The sequence below is a fragment of the Apium graveolens genome, chromosome 7 (genome assembly GCF_009905375.1).
Source record: "Apium graveolens cultivar Ventura chromosome 7, ASM990537v1, whole genome shotgun sequence".
Classification (NCBI taxonomy): Eukaryota; Viridiplantae; Streptophyta; class Magnoliopsida; order Apiales; family Apiaceae; genus Apium; species Apium graveolens.
Genome location: NC_133653.1, coordinates 12,451,716 through 12,471,166, shown reverse-complemented (window position 1 = coordinate 12,471,166; position 19,451 = coordinate 12,451,716). Strand labels below are relative to the sequence as shown.

Sequence of the window (19,451 nt, the reverse complement as noted above, 5' to 3'; positions counted from 1 at the left end):
ACGCATACTCCAACCTTCATTGCTAAAAGACCACAATTGATAGATACTTCCATCACGGTGGACACGTCTTCTGTTCCCGGACGCGTCCTACACTAGATAGGTGCTTTCAAACCTCCTTATCGCAAAATTATCAATAATAAACATTCCACAAAATGTGGACGCGTCCTACGTTCATGGGCGCGCCTTCTATCTTCCTTGTCCAAGGACCACTTTGGTAAACACTTCCACCAAAGTGGACGCGTCCTACAGACTTGGATGCGTCAGCTCTTTTGCAGCGCCGAGTTTGACTCTAATCAACCCGCGTTTGACCCGAGTCAATCCAATGCCAAATTTTGGGTATAACATCTTCCAACAGTTCGTGTACTTTAATCATCTGCTATTATCTACTATTTAAAACTTGCTAATCATTGTAGTTAAAGTATATTAAATTTGAGACGTACTCGTTTTCTTACGTATTTCACTCGTTTCTGCCATTTACTTAATCATGTAGCATTGACATTTGACTGCATTCTAAGTTGTATTCCAGATGATATAATTACCTCTACTTGTTCATCTTCCCAGTTTTCTTGTTTTCAATCTTGATATTTAGTTTGTCAAGTTCGATCTTAATGGCTTCTACAAGTCATAATCCAACTCCAACCTCTTCTGCTTTAACTGTAGTTCCTACTAAATGGGACGTTTTCATAAGTTTTAGAGGCAAAGACACGAGATATACATTTACTGATTTTTTTATACGATTCCTTGAAGCGCAATGGTATTCGAACATTTAGGGATGATCCTGAGCTCCGCAGCGGAGAAGTTATCTCTGATGCTTTGATCCAAGCTATAAAGGAATCTAAGATTTACATTGTTGTCTTCTCGGAAAACTATGCGTCTTCCATATGGTGCCTTGATGAGCTTGTAGAGATCCAATCAATGGGTAGATTGGTCATTCCTGTCTTTTACTACATTGAACCGATGCTTGTGCAGCACCAAATCGGGAGTTTTCATGAAGCTTTTTGTCAACACGAGATTCGTTATAACGCCAACAGGTTGGTTAAGTGGCGCGTAACTTTGAAAAATGTGGCTGACCTTTCAGGATACCATGTTCTTAAAAACAGGCAAGTTTTTGTAGCCTTGCATTTCCCTTTTGTCAACTAATTATATGGTAATCACACTCTGTTTTCATTGTGAAGTAAATCGTCACACATTCTACTATTTCATTTTTCATTGTGAAGTAAATCGTCACACATTCTACTGTTTCATTTTTCTTACATTCTACTACTAAGATAGAATTCTCGAGTCTAGGCATCTGCTTTACTATAAATGTATGCATCCATTTGGTTTTTTTAATTAAGATTTAAAAATGTATTTTAATTAATAAATTGTGTTGCAGCTCTCAAGTTGATGTTATCAATGAAATCGTTAATAAAGCTTTACAAGAAGTAAATCCTGTGACTTTGGATGTCGCCAAATATGAAGTTGGTTTGGATTCTCGTGTTAAAGACATAGCAACATTATTTAGCAATGTCACAGAAGGTGTCATTAAGATTGGTTTGTATGGTATGGGTGGAGTTGGCAAAACAACTCTTGCCAAAACCGTGTTCAACCAAAACTATCACCACTTTAATGGAAGCTGCTTCTTAGAAAACGTTAGAGAGGGTTCACAAACAAGAGAAGGAATTGCAGGTTTACAGAAGAAACTTGTCAATGATGTTCTTAAATGTACGAACATTACCATCGACAATGCTGATCATGGAATTGAGTTGATAAGAGCTAGGATTTGTTCCACAAAAATTCTTGTTATTATTGATGATTTGGACAGCAGGGACCAATTCGACTTTTTAGTAGGACCATTTGCTTTGGGGAGCACAATCATAATAACAACACGAGATGAAGGTTTGCTGAACTCAATCGATGTAGAAACCAAATACAAGGTAAATGAACTAGGTGATGTTGAGTCACGTCAACTTTTTTGCGAACATGCATTTGGAGGAGATAACATAATGCCGGATGCATTCAGCGAATTGTCCAAAGAAATTATAGAACGTGCAGCAGGGCTTCCGTTGGCTCTTAAGGTTTGTGGCTCGGCCTTGTTCAAGAAATCTGAAGAAGGATGGAGAGATTTTATTGACGAACTGAGACGAGTTTCTATTGTCAATGTTGAGAAGATATTGTTGATCAGCTTCAATGCGTTGGATACCCCAAAGTTGAAGGATATGTTTGTAGACATTGCTTGTCTTTTTCTCGGATACGAACAAGACAAGGCCGTCAACATAATGGAAACTTGCTATACATCAGTCAATTATAATATTGACATATTAAAGGAACGATGTTTGCTGAGTGTCGATGGTGGTAAAAGATTTGTAATGCATGATCTGATTGTGAATATGGGAAGGAAAATTGCATGTAACAATCCCCTCGTGCCATAGAAATACATAACAGATTGTGGAAATTAGAGATCATACGAGAGTTGTTGGAGGAGTATTGAAAGTATGTAATACTAGATTTAAAATATTAAATTAGTATTGAAATCTATGCTAAACAGATATAAATAAAATATTCATAACAAATATTAAATTAATACATGTTAAATGCTATTAAATTATACTTAAAATATATATATATTTATATGATTTAAAATTTTAACATCTCAAAATATACTTAAAAATTGTGAAAAGAATTGGCCATAAATGGAGAAGTAATATTATAAGAACTAAATTACTTATCGTATTAAAAATTGTGAAAAGAATTGGCCTAAAAAGTCTTCTGCATTCAATTGACCGTCTTATTAAGTTTATTAAACTGAACTTATCGTATTGCCATACCTTATAACTCTTCCGCACACTATAAGCAATCTGAGGTCACTGAAAAATCTAGATATTAGCTGTTGTAGTAGTCTGGAAGCATTGACTACAGAATTGGAAAACCTTGCATCCCTGGTAGAGCTCCATGCGAGGGGTATAAATGTTTCAGAATTACCGCAATCGATTGGTCGTCTTAGGAAGCTTATTGAGCTGGACTTGTTTTTTTGCCCATACCTTAAAACTCTTCCAGACACTACTTGCAATCTAAGATCACTCAAAATTCTAGAAATTGGGTGGTGTGGGAGTCTGGAAGCATTGCCTATAGAATTGGGGAACCTTGAATCCCTGGTAAAGCTCGACGCGCTGAATATATTTGGTTCAGAATTACTGAATTTGCTCGGACGTCTTAGTAAGCTTGTTCAGCTGAACTTGTCTTTTTGCCGAAAACTCAAAACTATTCCTGAAACTATATGCAATCTGAGATCACTCAAAATTCTAAATATGAATCGCCTATATTGGATATTTCAGAATTGCCTGATTCTTTCGGGCTCATTAAATCGTTTGAAAATTTCAGCCATAGAAGTTTTTTCAACTTGTTGTCTATTGGAGAACTTCCTTCTAGTTTGATAGAGATATTTCTTCAAGGGCCGGGTGCACCGCAGTGGAAAGGTTACCAAATTTATCGAATATGAAGCAATTGCAGAAACTAGTCCTTAAAGATTGTAGTGGTTTGAGGGAGATTCAAGGTTTGGAGGAGCTTACTTCTATTAGGAAACTTTATATGGGAGGTTGCAACTTGTCTCTACTAAATTCCACTTTCACAAAACGTTTCTTTCAGGTTTGTTGCTCTCATACTCTTAATGAACATAAGTTACTTGTTGCTTAATTTTTAGATTTAGGTCTCACTTGTTTTGTTTTCCATTTAATGTATCTTAATTGATTATCCGAGTGTGGTTCATAAAGTGCTTGTTTGTTTATCACATTTTCTTTTTTGAAAGCTTCAGACAGTACAAGAAAAACGGCTAAATATGACCGAAAAATTTCAGTCATATTTAACCAAATATGACCGTCAGCGATCATATTTCAATAAATATGACCGGATTATGTCGGTCTTTTTTAGGCTGGTCAAATTTAGCAAAATCGATCATATTTAGTTTAATATGACCGACTAAATTTGACCGTTCATTTTTGACCGAATAAATTTGACCGACTAAAATTGACCGAAAATGGTCATTAAAAATTTTTGACTTTTGACTTTAAATTTTTGATGAAATTTGAATTTCCCGTCTCTAATAAATAAATATGACATACTGCAGTCGAATTTATAAATTTGATCGACACATTATCAGTCATTTTTATAAATTTGACAACTGGTTTAGTATATTGTCAAATTTATAAATATGACGACATTTGAGTTTGGTCAAATTAATAAAAATGATTGATTTTGGTCAAATATAACAAGTAAAATGTGACTATTATTAGCAAAAAAATTACAAGACTTTAGAGCATACCAATACATTCACAATATGAATTGACTTTTAATTTCAAAAAATAAGTTGCTAGACATTAGTTGTTGTATCCCAAAAGATTAGCTACTAAATGACACTAGATTTTAAGAAAAATAACTCTACAGCATCTTATTTTTGTCTTCATCTTTGTTGCTTTAAAAATCATTGTGGTTCTATTCACATTATTGATTCTAGTACCTTGCACTAAAACATATAATCTCCATTAAATGCAATTTACTTTATAGCAAACAACACAAACTTTTAACAAACCTGAAATAAAATCAATTATAAATTGTAGCATTTGCACAGTTGGAGTAACTGCAAAGCCGAAGAATCAAACAAGCGCTAACCAATTCAAACATTGTTGTAATAATGATGCAAAGTTTGTGGGATCTTTTTAGCAACCTACTGTTTTCATTTCATTGACACAAACAGATGGTTGCTTTACAGGTGAGAAATTTTTAAAAATAGGTAAGCTATAAGAATAATTATCGGAATAATGATAAGAAAAATAATGGCCAACCCCATGGACTTGAATTAATTTAAAGGACTTCATAAAGTTTCGCAAAATATCTTATGAAAAGGTCTTAGCAGTAAAGTTTAAATTCACGAGACAAATATGAGACAAACCTGCGGAACAATATGTTTCTTTACCCATTGTGGACCAATTTTCCTGTATGCAAGGCACTTCAAGTTACTGGCAGCAACATCTCAAACTGAGTAAACCTGCACCAAAGAAGAATATATTTACTATGCTCAAAATATATTCCAACGAATGACGTATCTGACGAATAGAATCTTCAGGCAAATTTGGAAAATGCTTCAATTTACGGTGAAATACATAATAATGCCCTTGTAAAAAGGAGGACCCTCTAGTTCCCCTAAATAAAATTTGTCTGATAGATCTTGTTGTATTAACTGAAATATTTTATATTATTATTATTATTATTATTATTATTATTAGGCATTTAGTTGAATCATTCCCCTAAAAAATGTGTCTGGATGATCTTGTTGCATTAATTTTATTAATAATAATAATAATAATAATAATAATATTGTTGTTGTTAATTTATGACATGTATTGTTTATAACTAATAATATAAAATTTTAACTTATATATGTTGATAGGATTGACTTCTACCAAGTAGTCAAGTAGTTAAATGTATAATATTTTTGTAACATAAGATTTAACTTTTAAAAAGAAAGGAAAATCATTTTTTTTTATCACTAACTATCTCCTTCTATATATTAAACGAGGACAAGGGGTAAATTGAGCCATTTTAATGGCTGTCAAATTATAATTTTGCCATTTTATGTTGAAAAATTATAAAAATGTCATCCTCCTATAATTTATTATTATTATTATTATTATTATTATTAGGCATTTAGTTGAATCATTCCCCTAAAAAATGTGTCTGGATGATCTTGTTGCATTAATTTTATTAATAATAATAATAATAATAATAATAATAATAATAATAATATTGTTGTTGTTAATTTATGACATGTATTGTTTATAACTAATAATATAAAATTTTAACTTATATATGTTGATAGGATTGACTTCTACCAAGTAGTCAAGTAGTTAAATGTATAATATTTTTGTAACATAAGATTTAACTTTTAAAAAGAAAGGAAAATCATTTTTTTTATCACTAACTATCTCCTTCTATATATTAAACGAGGACAAGGGGTAAATTGAGCCATTTTAATGGCTGTCAAATTATAATTTTGCCATTTTATGTTGAAAAATTATAAAAATGTCATCCTCCTATAATTTATGTTAGGAATAAGTATAACATCAAGAATCGAACACTAGAACTCCTACTCAAACATTTCATGTCACTACCATTGTGCTACAAACCTTCTTGTGTTAACTTTAAATTTTTTATTAAATAACCTACATACTCTCTTTTTATCAAATTCATTTTTATTACTTTAATTTTTGAGTAAATAAAATATTGGTTTATATCATTTACGTGCCTCCTTTTTATTTAGTTTTTATAGTTTTATTATAAAATTTTAAAAATGACTCCACCTCATATTTGTTTCACTCACCTCATATTCATTTCCAATTTGTTTCACTCACCTCATATTCATTTCCAATTTGTTTCACTCATTTCACATTTATAAATTTTCTTAATCAACCCCGATTTGTTTATATCATTTACGTGCCTCCTTTTTATTTAATTTTTGTAGTTTTATTATAAAATTTTAAAAATGACTCCACCTCATATTTGTTTCACTCACCTCATATTCATTTTCAATTTGTTTCACTCATTTCACATTTATAAATTTTCTTAATCAACCCCGATTTGTTTATATATATACACACACACACACAAACACACACACACTCATATATATATATATATATCAGGATGAGGTTTATACTTTTTTTATATTTTATTAAATAAAGTTTTATAAAAAACAGTATTTAAAAAATTATAATAATTTTAAAATAATCTATAATTTTATTGATCTATTTTTTTTACATTATATGTAATATATATTTTTAATTTGTCATTCATTTACATTATAAATCAGTTTTATATGATTTAATATTAAAAATATGAGATATTATTAATGTTTTTAGGGAATTTGCCAAATATACCTATTTTTGGAAATTTATTTGCAACTCTACTACCTTACTTAAAATCTTGCAAATTTACTATCTTTTTAAACATACAAACAATTAAATTGCAAAAATATCATCTTTATCTTCCCACTCTTTTTTTTTTACTTCTCTACCCTCTCTCTCATTGCCTCTCTCTCCTCCTCATTACACAACCTCATCCTCCACAATTTCATCAATAACCACCTTCTCCACTCATCCGCCACCACTCACCTCCGATAACCACCTCCTCCACTCATCCGCCTCCGTAACCACCATCACCTCCCTCTCTTCTTCCACTATAACCACCACCGCCGCCTCCATATCCACCGCCACCGCCTTCACGACGACCTCCATATCCACCTCCACCGCCTTCACGACGGGCTCCTCCATATCCACCGCCACCTCTATAACCTCTGTCGCCTTCACGACGTCCGCCGCCGCCGCCTCCAATGGATGTTGTTTATGCACTTAAGAGGCAGGGTATGACTCTTTATTGGTGTTACTGTTGATAGTGGTTTGTAGATCGTAATGCTTCTCGCTAATGTTTTATGCTCTTATCAATCAAGATCAGTCTATTTACATGAATCATGATTGTTCCTGTAATTGAGTTTTAAATGTTTTGTAATTCGTGGTTTGATACAATGTGTAAACCCACTGGAACTATTGAAGATGAATTAGTTTAGTTTTATTTTGTGAAGGTGTTTAGTGGTCATGGGGAGAGGAGGAGGAAGATTAAAGAGATGGATTTTGGTTGGTTTTTAGTTGATTTCATGGTTACTTTTGTGGTATTAGTACTGGCCCCGCAGGGGCATTCATTTTTCGCTATTTGCAATCACCCGGATAACTTATTTTGCAACTAAATGTAATTTTCAACAGATTTTTTCAAATTTGCATTTGTGGTTGCATTTTTTCAAAGTACGGGCTTTTACGCTACTTTATTATTTTAGAAATCTACCACTGAATTGAATGTTTTATTTTTTTTAAGCACTAACGTTACATTTCTTTTTCATTTTAAACCATTCCGTTAATTTTATGTGGCAAACCTTAAATCCACGACCCTACAGGCCCGTATTTTGAAAAAGCTCTGGAGTGTTTTTTGTATTCTTTAAGATCAACTGGAATGAAGTTGAAGTCCAAATTCAGAGTTTATGTATAATTTGTGTTACTAGTGGAAAAGGACCGGGAGCTAGTTGATATTTTTGTTGATCAACTTTTTACTTGGTCATACTTTGCGACAGATATACTCTGGTTTTGGGCATAAGATTGAAATTTTTGCGGAGTCATCGGTGTTTCCGCATTGGATTAGTCAATCGCCAGATTGGATCAGTGACACGGTGTTTCCCAAGAAAAGTGGACGTAAATGTCCAGCTTCTTTAGATTTGCCATCAAATCTGTCACGCAATTTCTTGGCGATGATCCTTTGCTCGGAATTCTACAGAAATGATGCTGTCTCTAGTGTTGTTGCGACAGCCACAAATAGACTTTCATGGAACTTTAAGTTTGCTACCTGGACTTATGATCATGATTATAAAAATTCCTCATCTATGATTATAGTAGTACCGAGAAGAGAATTCTGGGTCACAGAAGACGATAGTAGAGTTGAATTCCATGCAGGTATAAACATAGCCAAAGACAATCAAGTAAATTCAGGTTTGGCAAAAAATCTTGGGATTTATCTACTATACAAACCGGAGATCTCAACATTGGACGAGTGCAACAGCACCACCATCGATGTTGATGAAGAAATATTCTTTGACGCGGTTGAAACATTTGAAATGTGACAAGAACTGGATATCTCTCAAGTTGTTGGGAAAGTGACGAGTACTGAAGTACTTGCTCTATATCACAAGAAATAGATGGAGAAAAAGGTGTTTTGTTTGATAGACACAAGCTATTTGTTTCACTCCTACAGAAACTGGAAATCTGTGTCAGATGCCTCAGGCAGAAATCTGGAAAGCATACTTAATCACGTACAGGTGACAACAGTGTCTCTAGCATTGCCACCATAGGTGTCTCACAATTTCTTTGGGAATGGTTCTTTGCTTTTAACAATCCGTGGACATGAGGTTTAATAGTACCATTTATTCAGTCAAGACTCCCGCATATTATTTTAATTGGACTGAGAAATTTGTATTCTTACTATATATAACTCATGTATACTAGAAATTTTGTTGGCTTTCTATTATTGAATGTTAAATTAGTTTGTTATGTAGTATGCTACAGGACAGCCGTCTATCTAGTGGTAATCTTATTTTGACTTTTCCTTTCCAGTTGCTATATCAAGAATTCTCAGGTCATGAAATCCTCTGTTACTCTTCTTTAGTGCTGAATTATTTCCTATATACGCAGTACTTCGGTACTCCTCTGTAGTACCAAATGAAGATTCAGTACCGGATTCGAATAAACAAATTGCATTGCAGGTCTCAAGTTAATATCATCAATGGAGTTGTTGATAGAGTACTACTAGAAATAAATCATGTGACTTCGGATGTTGCCAAATATCCCGTTGGTCTGGATACCCTGTGTTAAGGACATAGAAATGTTGTTGAGCAATAACACAGAAAGCGTCAATAGGATTGGCATACATGGTATGAGCGGAATTGGCAAAACAACTCTTGCCAAAACTATCATCTCCTAGCAAACGTGAAGAATGTTTTAGAAACAAAGAAAGGTCTGGAATGCTTGCAACAGAAACTTATCTACGATGTTCTTAAATGTAAGAACATTACCATTGACCACGTTGACCAAGGGATTGTGTTAGAATTTGTTCAACAAAAAGGAATTTGGACAACTGAAACGCCATTGTGTTAGAACTCTCAATCTTCATCATTCTTACATCAACAAAGCTAATCAGTTATAGAGTAGAGAGATTGAGAGAGAGAGAGAGATTGAATGAAATGTTATGTATATTGTTCATTAAGTTGCTCAGTACAGTATATGAGTCTTATATACAGACTCTAAAATGAGAAAGTTTGTTACAAGAGTTTGTTACAAAAGTCAACGTAACAAGGTCAACTCCAACTAGCCTGCATTAGACTCACTAGTCTCACTAACATCCCCCTGCAAGTTAGAGGGTGAAGTGCAAACCCCTAACTTGGACAGTAAATATACAAGCTGAGCTGAAGCAAGAGCCTTAGTAAACAAATATGCAGGCTGATCAGAAGTTGAAATATGATGCGGGGAAACAAGGCCAGAAACAAACTTTTGACGAACAAGATGACAGTCAATCTCAATGTGTTTCGTACGCTCATGAAACACAGGATTTGATGCAATATAGAGGGCAGACTGATTGTCACAAAAGAGTGGAACATGAGTCAGATTAGAGATATGAAGTTCAGTGAGCAAAGACACTAGCCAAGAGATCTCACAACAAACATCAGCCATACTACGATACTCTGCCTCTGCAGAAGAACGAGATACAGTCGACTGTTTCTTACATTTCCAAGAGATAACATTAGAGCCTAGAGTAACGCAGTAACCTGTAAGAGACTGACGAGTGCGCTTGCAACTGCCCCAGTCGGCATCACAATAGGCAGTTAAAACGGGATTAGGCACAGCAGGATAAAACAGTCCTTGCCCTGCAGTATGTCTCAGATATCGAACTAACTTGAGTGCAGCATGCCAATGAACAGCTTGAGGAGTGGTCATATATTGTGCAAGAACATGTACAGGATAGGCAAGATCCGGACGAGAAATTGTAAGATAAATCAGACGCCCAACCAACCGTCTATAAGCAGTGATATCACCAAGAACAGGACTATCAGACTCATCCAACAACGAATGATGTTGATCCATTGGTATCACAGAAGTCCTATCAGTGGTAACAGGAAAGTCGAGAAGGAGATCATGCAAATATTTTTGCTGATTGAGAAACACCCCATCAATAGACCTAGAGATTTGAATACCCAAAAAATAATGCACAGCCCCTAGTGCCTTTAACTTTGAATTGAGTACTCAAAAATTCAGTAACATGCGTGATTAGATCAGAAGAGTTACCGGTTATGACCATGTCGTCAACATAGACAAGTAAATACACACAAACAGCCTCTTGAGAATAAACGAACAAGCTAGGATCACCAGTGGTTTGTGTGAACCCAAATGAAATTAAAGCAGCAGCCAAGGCAATGAACCACTGGCGTGGTGCCTGTTTTAACCCATAAAGCGACTTAAGCAACCGACAAACCAAACGTTGATTAGGATATCGAGCTTGAATGTGAGCAGGAACAGTATACCCTGGAGGAAAAGACATATAGACTTCTTCATTCAATATCCCATGTAAAAATGCATTTGTTACGTCAAGCTGTGAAACTTCCCAATTATGCATAGCAGCAAGAGCAATCAATAGACGAAAAGAGGTCATCTTTGCCACTGGGGCAAAGTTTTCAAAGTAGTCCATATTGGCAGTTTGGGTGAAACCCTTCGCCACCAATCGTGCTTTGTATCGATCAAGTTGACCATCAGAACAATATTTTACTTTATAAAGCCACCTGCAACCAACTGGCTTTTTACCGGAAGGCAATGGAACTACTTCCCATGTCTCATTAGCTTCCAGAGCAGCCAACTCGACGTTCATAGCCTCACACCACTCGGCAACATTAGCAGCTTGTTTAAAAGTTTCTGGTTCAGGTAACACAGAAGGAATCGAACTGGTGATATAAGGAGATCTTTCAGCAGAAAACTGACAATCATCGGCCAGATGTATATTAGAAATCAAATTTGGAGGTAAACCTGTATAATCACCATACTTTACAGGTACTTGGCGATTTCTGTGTGGTCGTGAAACAACAGGCACTACACGAAGTGACACAGGGGTAACAGGCAAAGTAGAACCCTCATGAGTAACAGGAAGTACCTCAGTGTCACCAGAATTAGCTGGAGAATCAACCATTGATTCATTAACATCAGAGAAAGAAGAATCATCCTGATGAACCTCTAAGGGATCATCATCAACAAATATGGATGACCTTGGAAACATCAACTGAGGCGGAGTAGCCTCAATATCTCGAAAAGGAAACACAGATTCAATGAATCTAACATCCCTGGACACAAAGACATTCTTTGTATTCAAATCTAAGACTTTGTATCCTTTCTTTGAATATGGATACCCAAGGAAAACTCCTTTAGTTGCACGAGCAGCAAACTTGTCACTGGGTTGTGGGACAATTGTAGCATAACACAAGGTGCCAAACACACGAAGTTCTTCATAATCAGGAAGACATTTGAACAATATCTCAAAGGGACTCTTTCCATGCAACAACATGGAAGGAGTTCTATTAATAAGGTAGACTGCAGTTAGGAGACAGTCACCCCAGAAAATAATTGGCAAGGCAGCATGAAATCGAAGAGCTCGAGCACAGTTTAATATATGTCTGTGCTTTCGCTCAACCCGACCATTTTGCTGCGGAGTATACACACAGCTGAACTGATGAATGATCCCAAGCTCCTTTAGGAAAACACTCACAGTTTTGTTACAAAATTCAGTTCCATTATCAGTGTGTAACACTTTAATGGTTGTTTTAAACTGATTTTGTATAAGAATCACAAACTCTTTAAGCAACGAGGAAACAACACTCTTATCAGACAACAAATAAACCCAAGTAGCTCTTGATTTATCATCCACTAATGTGAGAAACATATTACAATTGTTATGAGTGGTGTACCTATACGGACCCCACAAATCCGCATGCACAAGATCAAAAATACAGTCACTTTCATGTTTACTACTTAGAAATACAAGTCTGTGCTGCTTTGCTAGATAACAACTGTCACAAACATTTGTCATCTTGGATTGTATAGAAAGTGGTAACAATCTAAGTACATTAGCAGGTATGTGACCCATTCGAGCATGCCAGAGATCACTATTTGTTGTATGAGCAGCAATCATACAACCCTGAGATGAACCAGAAGAGGATTCCGCATTTGAAACATTCACAGCTTTATGACCATCGGCTTGTAAGATGTATAATCCATTCACCTCCCTACCAATTTCTAGAGCCTTCATCCAGGCAGGGTCCTGAATATAGCAAGTATCAGCCAAAAAATGTACTTGATGAGAGGTATCTTTTAGCAACTTAGAAATGGAGAGGAGATTATATGTAAAAGATGGTACACAAAACACATTTTTCAAGGTCAGCTGAGAAGTAAGACAGAGATTACCAACATGAGTGATGCTGGCAGTAGCACCATTAGGTAATTGTAAAGTAGTGTCACAAGATTGCACATTGTGAAGTAAGTGCAAAAATGGAGTTATATGATCAGTAGCACATGTGTCAATGATCCATCTGTATTGACACAGGTCTACATTATGTACATGACTAACAAAATATCCTGTCATACCTGCCATCTTAACAGTATTAATAGAAGGTTGAGGAGGCCAGGGCTCAGAAGAAGGAACTTGAGGGAGACCAGCACTAGAGGAACCTGTAGCCTGAGATGCAAACAAATTTTTCTGAAGTATTTGGATTAAGTGCCTGCACTGTCCCTCAGAAAGATTGAAGTTATCTGATTGAGTAGAACTGTAAGAAGTCATAGATTCCCCATTGTCAATAGTAGAAACACTGGCCACCACAGAATTTCTTTCCCTTAGAAACTTTGGCTTAGGTTTTGGCTTTCCAAATAATTTGTGCCATGATGGATAACCATGAATGCAATAACACTTGTCACGCAAATGGCCAGTCATGTGACAGTAATCACATACAACAGAACTCTCTGGCCCTTTCTTAACTCCATATGATATATTCTTTGTTCCTTGAGCCTTATTATTAGGATAAGCCTTTACCATCATAGCCATAGTTTCAGAACTGAAGCCTCCACCACCAGAATTTTCTCTCTGCTTTTCTTCTTGCAACAACATACTATAACTCTGGTTCAAAGAAGGCAGTGGTGTCATCAATAAGATCTGACCCCGAATACCAGTAAAAGAGTCATTTAAGCCCATCAAAAATTGAGTAAGTTAAAGATTCTTATCAAACTCAGCAAGTTTGCTGTTGACAGTACAGGTACAAAGATTGCAGACACACTTTGGTTTAGTGAGTAGACACTCTAATTCATCATGAAGTGTTCTGAACTTAGTAAAGTAGGCCGAGATACTCAAAGTTCCTTGAGAGAGATGTGCAATCTCCTTCCGTAAATGAAACAGTTTCGGGACATTGCTTTGAGCAAAACTTACCTCTAAGTCCAACCAAATCTCTCTAGCGGACTGAATGTACACAATGTTGTTACGTATATCTTCTGATACAGAGTTCAGGATCCAAGATGTGATCATATTATTACAACGATTCCAGTACATCAATAGTGGAGAAGTAGATGCAGGTTTGACACAGGTTCCATCTACAAAACCTAGCTTAAGTTTTGAAGATAAAGCTATCTCCATTGATTTATGCCATTGATTGTAGTTATTTTCAGTTAAAACTATACCAATAATCTGCATACCAGGACTATCCGAAGGATGAATGTAATATGGATGATTACAATCCATAACTGTACTAGTAGTATTAGTTGTACTAGTAGATCCAATAGTTGCATATGCATAAGTTGCTCCAGTAGTCATAATTGCACTTATCAATTGACAATTCTGAGGATTGAATTGCAAATAAACCCTAACTTTACACAGATACTCACAAAGACGTCAATTTTGATCAATTGAGAACACACAACACTTGTGATATCAAACACTTGTAGTAATTCAACATTGTAATTGAGACAAAACAATGAAGAAGATCTGAACAATAAAACCTGATAATTCAATAATTTGTGATATTCTGGAGTATTGGCAGCAAATCGAAGCGTAGTAACGATTAACGCAGCTCTGATACCATGTTAGAACTCTCAATCTTCATCATTCTTACATCAACAAAGCTAATCAGTTATAGAGTAGAGAGATTGAGAGAGAGAGAGAGAGAGAGAGAGAGAGAGATTGAATGAAATGTTATGTATATTGTTCATTAAGTTGCTCAGTACAATATATGAGTCTTATATACAGACTCTAAAATGAGAAAGTTTGTTACAAGAGTTTGTTACAAAAGTCAACGTAACAAGGTCAACTCCAACTAGCCTGCATTAGACTCACTAGTCTCACTAACACATTGCAATTTTTAGAAGGACCATTCGCTATTGGCAGTGCCATTATCATAACAACAAGATACGAAGATCTACTGGATTTAGTTAAAGTAAAAGCCAAATATAAAAGTACAAGGAACTGGGTGATTCTGATTCACGCCAACTATTTTTTCAACATGCATTTATCTGATACATTCATGAAACTATCCGAAGATATTCGAGAACATGCTGGAGGGCTTCCACTGGCTCTTAAAGTTTGTGGCTCGAACTTGTTTAACCACTCTGAGGAAGGATGAAGGTGGTTCATTGACAAATTAACACGAGTATGACAATTATCAAGTCCACACACGTCATTTTCTGGGAAAATTGCTCGGTACTCGATCATTTTCCGATATTGAATGACACAATGTAAACCAGAAGACTTTTTATACGAGTCCTTGAAGCGCAATGGTATTCGAACATTTAGGGATGATCCTGCGCTGCGCAGCAGAGAAGTTATCTCTGATGCTTTGATCCAAGCTATAAAGGAATCTGAGATTTACATTGTTGTCTTCTCGTAAAATTACACTTCTTCCAGATGGTGCCTTGATGAGCTTGTAGAGATCGAATCAATGGGTAGAATGGTCATTCATGTCTTTTATTACATTGACATATTAAAGGAAAGATGTTTGCTAACTGTCAAAGATGAAAAAAGATTTGTAATGCATGGTCTTATTCTGGAAATGGGTAGGAAAATTGCATGTAAGAATTCCCCTCATGCGTTCGAGAAACATAGCAGATTGTGGGTATCAGAAATTATTCAAGAGGTGTTGAAGGAGAACAAGGTAATTCCTATATGTATCTAGTAGTCTAAATTTTCTTTTAGTTATCTTTTAACACATGTTTAAGTCTTTTAAAAGAAAATCACAAAAAGATTAATTTCTTACCTCTCAAAATATGTGTAAAAATTATGAAAAAACTGCCAAAGAAGGAGAAGTAATAATTTAAACAAACATATGTTTAATACATTGTGAGGAACGTGACCTATAAAAATTGTGATAATGATGGGATTAGTTATTCCAGATTATTGTCTTAGGGGTCATGTTTGTTTCATCTATTATATATATAATACTGTAACATCAAGTTTTTGGGGAAACATTTTATTCGTAAATACTATTTTACCCCTGTATTTTATTAAATGTTAAAAATTGTTGTTTTGGATGGGTTTTGGATGGGAATCGAAAAGTCAAATATTTGTAAAGTTAGTAAATCAACCACTTGAGCTAGTGACACATTTGTGTAACTCTTGATAACATTAAGTGTTGAGGTAAATTTTATTTATTTACGCCGTGTCTTACTCTATATTTAATTTGATATTTATTTTAATATATCTATAAAATATAACGATTTGAGGCTTGATTAATTAACTCATTTCTATATACTAGCTTTATACTAGGGCAAAATAACAAGAGTATATATATTTTAATTGTACAACTTTTTATTTATAGTTAAATTTAGAGTTCATAGAACCGAAGCATGATCTTCTAATCATAGTAATTTTAAAAATATATTTTTCTTTGTAACCATCGAACCATGTTAGCCTCTTTATACTAATTTTATAAAAGAATAATGTAGAATATTCATAAGCATAAAATATACAGTATCGATAGACGAACATTCAATAAGTAAATAAATTCATCAAATAAATTAATAATCTCGGTAAATAAAAAAAATTAAATTCCCGAATGTATTCATTCATCGAGAGTTTATTGTACATGTTTGTGACTGTTCTAGGGATGAGCAAACCCGGACCAAAAACGGAAACCGAAACCAAGACCGAACAAAACCGAACCAAACCGCACCATTAAAAATCAAACCCATTAATAACCTAACCGAATAAAAACATATCCGATAATATGGTTGCGGTTTGGTTTAAATATTTTTTAAACCGAATATAAACCGACCGAACCAAACCCTTCACAAATTTTTCAACACATCTGTAATTCACATGTCAATTGATTACCCTCCATATTCATTACTTTGAGAATTTATACATTTGGTTGATTACTTTTTTACCATCAAAATTGACGTATAATTTATATATGCCTTACAACACAATCAAATGATCATGTTTATCCCAACAGGAGCAAAATGACAAGGAGATAGGCCGGTACAAAAATAACTCGGTACTTTTTTTAGTCATCTATGGAGGGAGGTCGTAAAGAAATAGATTTGAGACAAAAATATTTAAAGAAGAAGATTTTTCTCTTTACCAGAATATATGTATATCCATTCACGATCTTATAATAAGAGCAGAGTATCATTCCCTATGAATCGATAATTAGTTAAAAATTATGAACATAAAATCATATTTATGAATAAAAAATTTAGAATCAATCTATACCCCCGTAAGCATATAATATGTGACGTCAAGTATGCCCATGAATTGCATGGGGGAAGTAATTAATACCGTTGATATTTGAACATGGTGAGAAGATAAAAAAACTCTTAAAACAACACACATAACGACCATCGCTCATTTCACGATAATTTTAAAATTTTCATTACTGTTAAAAACTAAAAATATCGCAGTATGAAATGTTTAGCTACCATCATTAATAATAATCATGCTCTGTTTCAATGATTTGGATCAATTCTTATTGCGTAGTTAATTCAAATCATTTATTTTAAAGAGTAAAATGTTCGATAAAAAAATTTAAAATAATGTTTTCCTTTATACTACAATCACTTTGAATATTACACGTTCTTGCATATTTTTTATAAATATACCTATATTTTTCAGCTAAAAATATTTGTAAAATATATATTTAATAAATATTAAAATATTTAAAAATTAATAGATAAGAATTGCTCGTGTCTTGTACGGGTTTAGGGGCTAGTTTGTAATAGAATTATAAGACATAGAAATCAAGAAAGGTGAAATGAGGTGAAATCATATGTATACCGCTAAAAAAGGTCTTACTTCATAGATTTGTTGTGTGTGTCAGGGAACACAAGCAATTGAAGGTATCATCCCCAGCAACTTTAGACTCCCTAGGCACTTTGTCGAAGGTATCTCCGGACTAGGATTACTCAGGACTCCCTCAAAACGCAATTATTTTGCTGCTGAAACCTTCAAGAAGATGAGTAAACTAAGATTTCTTTATCTCAATAACGTGAACCTCACTGGAATCTTTAAACACACATTTAAAGATTTGAGGTGGCTCAATTGGGATCATTGTCCCCTGAACTGTTTACCTTCTGACTTTAAACCGAAAAAACTTGTTTTCCTTGCGTTGCTTGGTAGTGAAATGAGAACATTGTGGAAGCTCAACGCCGTAGGCACTGTGAGTACGTTAGTGGCATATACTTTACTTAATAATTTTGGATATAATTGCACTTTATTTTACAGGTTTTTGAAAACTTAAAGACTCTAGACATGTCGTATTCCTGTAATTTAACTACAGCTCTAGACTTCACAAGATTACCGTGTCTTGAAACTTTAAATCTCTATAATTGCCAAGGTTGGAGGAGGTCCATATATTAGTCGGATGCTTGTTGAGGCTTGTTTTCTTAAATTTGGGGTCGTGTAAGAACCTAAAAAATCTTTCGAACAGCATTTGTAACTTGACAGCACTGAAAAACCTTAACATTGATGGTTGTATAACTCTGAAAGCAATTCCTCTGAAATTTGGCAACATTGAATCTTTAGCAGAGCTCAATGCGAAAGATCTAAATATTTGCAAATTACCGCAATCAATTGGCCGTCTTAGCAAGCTTATTCAGCTGAACTTGTCTTCTTGCAAAAACCTTAAAACTCTCCCTGACACTATTTGCAATCTGAGATCACTGAGATCACTGAAATTTCTATATATTCGTAGGTGTAGGAGCCTGGAAGCATTGCCTACAGAAACTGGGAAACCTTGAATCCCTAGTAGAGCTCCAGCGGAAGGGACTAACTATTTCAGAATTACCGAATTCTATCGGACGTCTTAGTAAGCTTGTTGTACAGAACTTGTATGGTTGCCACAAGCTTAAAACCCTTCCAGACACTATTTGCAATCTGAGATCACTTAATATTCTAAATATTGATTGGTGTAGTAGTCTGGAAGCATTGCCTAAGCATTGCCTATAGAATTGGGGAACCTTGAATCCTTGGTATCGCTCTATGCGGGGACTTCCAAATATTTCAAAATTATCTGATTCGGTATAATCTTAAATTTTAAAAATATTAAATAAAAAGAAATATCGAAAAACATAATGTTAAATGATTTTTCCGGGCCCCTAAATAATTCAACAAAAACAACTCAAATAAAAAAAAAAAAAAAAAATATAAAACGTTAGTTCATCTAACGTTTTACCTTTAAAATATATAAAAAAAAGTAGCAAAATAGTACATCGTGTACCGTTTTACCCTCTTTTCAAAACGGTACACGATACCCCGTTATAAAATGACATTTTGGGTCATAATTCTGCAAAGTGACAATTTGAACATTTTTTAGT

At 34.5% G+C, this 19,451-nt stretch overlaps 1 protein-coding gene across 1 annotated transcript; it reads left to right on the top strand.

Annotated features, from left to right (window-relative positions):
• Nucleotides 1–608: 608 nt before the first annotated feature.
• Nucleotides 609–2,449, top strand: LOC141673267 (TMV resistance protein N-like). The gene is made up of 3 exons (XM_074479998.1): nucleotides 609–656; nucleotides 748–1,031; nucleotides 1,376–2,449. Exons 1-3 carry the CDS (start codon nucleotides 609–611, stop codon nucleotides 2,409–2,411), a joined length of 1,368 nt encoding a protein of 455 aa, XP_074336099.1. The 3' UTR covers nucleotides 2,412–2,449.
• The last annotated feature ends 17,002 nt before the right edge of the window (nucleotides 2,450–19,451 follow it).

Bases quoted from the DNA above. Each gene is read 5' to 3' on its own strand.
- LOC141673267 (XM_074479998.1), top strand. From the start codon at position 609: ATGGCTTCTACAAGTCATAATCCAACTCCAACCTCTTCTGCTTTAACT. The intron at 657-747 runs GTAGTTCCTACT...GATTCCTTGAAG, and splicing joins CAACCTCTTCTGCTTTAACT to CGCAATGGTATTCGAACATT. The intron at 1,032-1,375 runs GTTGGTTAAGTG...ATTGTGTTGCAG, and splicing joins ATTCGTTATAACGCCAACAG to CTCTCAAGTTGATGTTATCA.